Source organism: Anguilla rostrata, chromosome 2 (assembly GCF_018555375.3).
Source record: "Anguilla rostrata isolate EN2019 chromosome 2, ASM1855537v3, whole genome shotgun sequence".
NCBI lineage: Eukaryota > Metazoa > Chordata > Actinopteri > Anguilliformes > Anguillidae > Anguilla > Anguilla rostrata.
In genome coordinates this window covers 43,990,930-43,996,431 of record NC_057934.1, presented here as the reverse complement: position 1 = coordinate 43,996,431, position 5,502 = coordinate 43,990,930, and the positions used below count along the sequence as shown (strand labels likewise).

At 36.7% G+C, this 5,502-nt stretch overlaps 1 protein-coding gene across 1 annotated transcript; it reads right to left on the bottom strand.

Moving 5' to 3' along the window:
* Window positions 1-689: 689 nt before the first annotated feature.
* On the bottom strand, window positions 690-4,696 carry pla2g10 (phospholipase A2 group X). The gene is made up of 4 exons (XM_064322436.1): window positions 4,445-4,696; window positions 2,878-3,046; window positions 1,399-1,505; window positions 690-878 (listed from the first exon to the last, which is right to left on the bottom strand). Exons 1-4 carry the CDS (start codon window positions 4,479-4,481, stop codon window positions 730-732), a joined length of 462 nt encoding a protein of 153 aa, XP_064178506.1. The 5' UTR covers window positions 4,482-4,696; the 3' UTR covers window positions 690-729.
* Window positions 4,697-5,502: the final 806 nt, after the last annotated feature.

The following is a 5,502-nucleotide window of genomic DNA, read 5'->3' as shown; positions in this document are numbered from 1 at the left end:
CAGTTTTGAATCACTTTGTGTACAATTAACAATTTTAATTGAGAGATGATGCAACAGTGATGCAGACTGCTGCATAATTAGCTTTTGATAGCATGGAGCAGGGTGCGATGTAGTGGACAGGAAGACCATGTCTCAGCATACCATGTCTCATGGACCAGTGACCCCTGGCCAGTTGGGCATCTATAGTGTGTCTGTGCAAGCTACACAAGATGTGTCCTCTGACTCCATGACTGTGCAAGCAGAACTGGTAGGCAGAGCAAAAATTGACACTAAATGTTTCAAAGGAAAGATTGAGGCCTTTTATCTATGCTGTACCTGAATTTACAAGGGGTATTGCAATCATTATTGGGCATTACAGATTGGAAGAAAAACGGAAAAAGTTACATTTGGGAATCTGGTATCAACAGATGTATTTTCATGATTATATAATGAGGAGTACTTTCAGCTATACACCTATGGGCTGTGGCTACACAAGACAAGCTTTCTGAATTTCAGAAATTCATACTTAAATTATTCTGATATATCCCAGGGCACCATTTCATTTAAATAAATGTCTCTAAACTGAGTTGTGCTATAGAAATACTGACCAACCATAAAAATTTCATTCGATAAAGAAACTGCACTAAATGCACAAAAAGATCAAGAATTTCTTATCTATTTATTTTATTTTTTGAAATTAAAGAGCCACGTTTATTGAATAATTCAGATTTTAATATTGTATTTATAGAATTAGTAATAACTGCATGTTGGATATTCAGGTCCACATAGGAAGTCTGGCCATACAGAATATTTTGGTATGAATGGTGCTTTTCGCAAACACCTGGCTGCCTCCTTGTCGCACTTGCAAAGCCTTTTCTCACATTTGTCCTTCAAGGCATCTGGAATAAGAGAAAAGATGAAGACTAAATTAGATCCTGCAAATAATGACCATTGGTGTGAATAGATTTGATAACTGATCCTAATCTCACATGCTGGCACAATGGATGCAGGGCTTTTTATTTTTAAAATTTCATTTCTGGAAAGAAAATACCTCTGAATCCGGCTTACTGACTGCTATTTAAACACACAAAGAGGGACAGTGGAGTGGGTGGGGGAGTGAATGGTGGAGTACATTGAACAAGATGAACAATACAACACAAGCATGCTTTAGCTGAGGTACTTTTGGTTGCAAGCCATATTTTATAGTTTAGATTATGCTTTACATTCTAAGTACTCTGTATGTGTACATTTCATTGCAGTACCCTTGATTAGTCTTCACAATACGTGTTTTTTTTAATACAGAATGCTGTTTATTTTACGTGGAATTAAATTAGTCTTTGTGCTTTATGAAATGTTCCGGACTACAATGCTAAGACAAATAAAGTGAAATGCAGCACTTTGTCCCTGCAATGTACATACCACAGTTTGTCTCGGCTTCCTCACACGACCACTGGTACTTGTCTGTCTTTGTGTGGCAACCCGCATCCTCAGCTTTTTCATAGCAACAGTCATGTTTATGACAACACCTTCAGATGGAGAAAAAAAAAAAATGTGTTTTGCCATTAAGTGTATCAGACATAATGATTCTCATCATTATAACTGATATTATAGGATGGTTTTTTTCTCATCACTAACTGTTCTTCTTCCCACTTCCTTCACTTTCCAGCATTGTGTTTTATGTTTGAGTGAAAACAGGAGTTACGACTGAAAATACGTGTAATGCCATGAATTAAAATGTCTGAATTATTACATGCTGGGGTCACTTTAAACTTGGGTTCATTTCAAATGAGAAGACTATCATCAAACAATTTCCAGAGCTGTTAAGAAATATTTATCCAACCGAGAGGGAATACTATTTAATCCACCACAGCTCCCATAAATACTAGTATACCATCAGTTTGCGTTTCATTACACTCTACCTGCAGATACCTCCCATACTAGTCTGCAATCACTCCAGCTGAGAGGGTGTACATTAGCACAAGACCCATTCATTAGAGGTAAACTCTGAGGCTGTAGCTGTAGCATAGGAGAGTGGGACAAGGCCAATGACCGCAGCTTAACTTTCAGTCAGGTCTTTCAACCACACATCTCAGGTGAGCCTGGACTCCACAGCTCAGGAATAGGGCAAACACAGAAAAAAACTTACAGATTCAATTGGATTCTTTTGATGTAATTAAGTGCATTACCCTTTCTGAGGAAAATCTGTCCAGTGTAAATTAACATATTATGTTACATTAATTTATCATAAACTCTTCTCCAGAGTAACTAGAATATAGAATAAACATAAGTGTGTTCATTGATAAATATATGCAATAGTGCCCTATCCGGCTAACAGCATTCCCAGACCAGAAAGTAAAGATGCAACATCACAGAAGTGCTAGTGAAAGTAGCTATGCTAACATATGATTATTAATCTATGTAATGAAGGGATTTAATCAAAGCAAATGAGACAAGGTATGAAACAGAAAGGAACATTCAGATCCAAATTTACTTTAATGAACTTTGTACTTTGTTTCTTTTAAAAATTCTTACCTAGCATTATTAGCTCAGTGGTTGGTGTGCATAACACACAAATAAAACGGCTTTCAGGACTAAAAAGAACTGCTGACTGAGCTAAACGGTGTGGAACTGTAGGGCGTGTCTGTTGTACTCATTTGTGTGAGATGTCATCTAAGATTCCATCTTACTCATAAATGCAAGGCCACCATATGTGCTGCAAACATTACTAATTTCCAGTATGAGGTGCATGACATAGAGTTGTGAAGTTTAAAGGAGCTTGGAGACCTCTTCCCTAACATTCAAGCACATGCACATGTTCTGTTTATAGTGAATAAGACAAGTTTCAGGTGGCTGTGAAAAGCCTGTGAATACAGGTGGGCCCCCCCAACACTTACATACCAGTCTGCTTTATCCCTAGGCCAGCCCTGACCACCCAGGCCACAGTAGCATCCATACATCATATAGGCAAGAGCATGCCGCCCTGTGCTGCACTTAATGAGTCCAGCCAGCTCCAGCAAGCCCCTCTTACTCCGATGGGACCTCTCTGGAGCCAAGGAAGCCATGTGTACTGTAACCCACAGAAAAAGATCAACTAACATTGCAATCAAGGCGCTAGGGGTATATCCAAATCTGAATAACCCATTTGATCGCGCACTTATAATGCATAGATAATACAGTTATGGAAATCCAATGTTAAAGAACCTACAATCTGCACAAAAAAGTCAGTATTAAACTGAAACAAGTCACACTTTCCAATGATAAGAAAAACTGTAAATACACATCTCACTCTATAACTGCATGTTGGTTCCATCTAAAGTAACCTTAAGGAGTTAAGTGAAAACAATGAAAAGAAAACAATGGTGATGCGCATGTATTTTAATTAATTTCTCAATTAATACATATATTGATAGATGTATTTATTGATTATCAGAACAAATAATGGTTTAAGTTCAGCTGGGTAGTCAGAAGCCTCCTTCATGTCTGCAGGCTGCTGCTCACCTTTCCCTTACATGTGTATTATGGCCCAACGAGAATCATCTCTTGATTGCTACCAAAATTTAAAAACAGCTTTGGTAAGCACTGTCATCTCAGTTGTGTTTTGCTGTCTTGTCTTGAACCATCCACATCCAGCACAATGTGCGGGTTACGAGTAGTTTTCATTTTTAAAGATTACATAGTTTAATTGAATTTCAATTATCTCGAATAACTAAATTCACTTTATATAATTTGAATGTAAGTAAATATTTACATACTTCAAATGTACAGGAAATTAGCAAGATTTGAGAACATAGTTTTTCAATTCACTTTAAAAAAAAAATACTTGAAGATTAAAATGGCATTCTGGGATGTACTCAAAATGCATTTGAACAGATTTTTTCCAAAAAGAATTCTAAACTTTGAAGATAGAACTATATGTTTCGGAACATTTTATAGGAAAATATTGAAATACACAGAAAAGTGCATTTCAAATAAAATACTTGTTTTTGACCCAGGTATTCAATGAGCACGTTTAAAAAGAAACTTTTAAACTATTACTATTACCCAAACGTAAAAGAAAATAAATTGCCCTACTGAGTTACTTTTAAATCTGGTGTGAGATTATTAATTCATTTTGAATAAGTTCATTATTTGATAGCTATTCATCGTAGACATCACCAGATGCGCATAGTTCAAGTTAAATCTTTAAAAGTACTTTATTTTTCAGGCTTGGAATTTTTTTCTTTTTTTTCTTTTCTTTTTTACATTATTGGCTCACATGCAGTTTCTTAGGCAAAATAAATGGAATAATGTCGACACACATATAGTGAATATCCGAACATATTTGGAGGCGAAAACTTGTTTTGTGTTCATCTGTAACTTAAAATTAAGAACATAAGCCAGCTCATCGCGATAGCAATGTTTTTGTTTCTACAAATCACTTTTTATCTTGTCATGTAATCGTACACGGTAACAATAGGCTACTTACCGCTGCAAAGAAGGATTAGCAGATACAGTGCGGTCATACTCAGGCAAAAGGGAAGCCGCTCGCGGAGAAACTAACTGATTTAGTCTACGACGGGCTGACAGAAGCGTTCTGTGAAGTTTTTATACTCCGTCGGTAAACTACTTAGGACGCTCCTGAGCATCACTCCCTTTGTAACAGCCATGATACGTCAAAAACAAATGAAGTCCAGTGACGTCTCCTAGAACCGCTCCATATAGCATCACACTTACACAAGAAAAAGTGAGTATGTGAAAGGTATTGAAACGCAGATTAATGCTGGCTTCAACAATGCACCTGAACTTGATGCGATTATACTGTTAAATTAACTTTTACAGAATAGGCTAAATATGGTCCCTATTGAACTCATGTAGGCTACTTTGTTAGAGTTGAGTCAACAATGGACATACCACCAGTTTTCCACAGGTAATTGTTTGTGTTTTATCTTTATTCACACAATTCTAGTATTCAAGACTGCTTACATGAAAGTAAAATTTGATAACCCCGAAAAAGCAGGGACCTATAGCAGCGCTTTCCAGGATACACTTCTTTTCAAAATTTGAATATACTGTTGGCCTAGTCTACGTGCTAGCAATCATTTTCTGGAATTAAGTGTGAGTCAAGAGCTGATCACCAGTATCAAGCTTGTTTTATAGACTGTAACACAGGAGAACATTCATGTCTCCACTGAGGCATTGTTTATTCACACTTCTGAGTCTTTCCTGCCCCATCCTTTACCACGACACTGAAGTTGTCTTTTGCGGCTCTCGATTAAAAAAAAAACAAAACAAAAAAAAACTTCGCATGTAGCATATGTTAAAGGGCCGTGGCTGTAATAAAGAAAGATCAAATAGACATACAAAAATGTCAGACACATTTTTTCCTCCCCAAAATCTACCTCAACATTCTGTCACGTGTACCCGAGAGTCCTGAAAATAATGTGCATCTGAAATGGTGTAGGTGAAATATTTTCACGCCGTTAAAACTCCAACATTTTTAGATATCTCAGTTTTTGAGAAAGTTAAATTAAACATCTTTAGAGT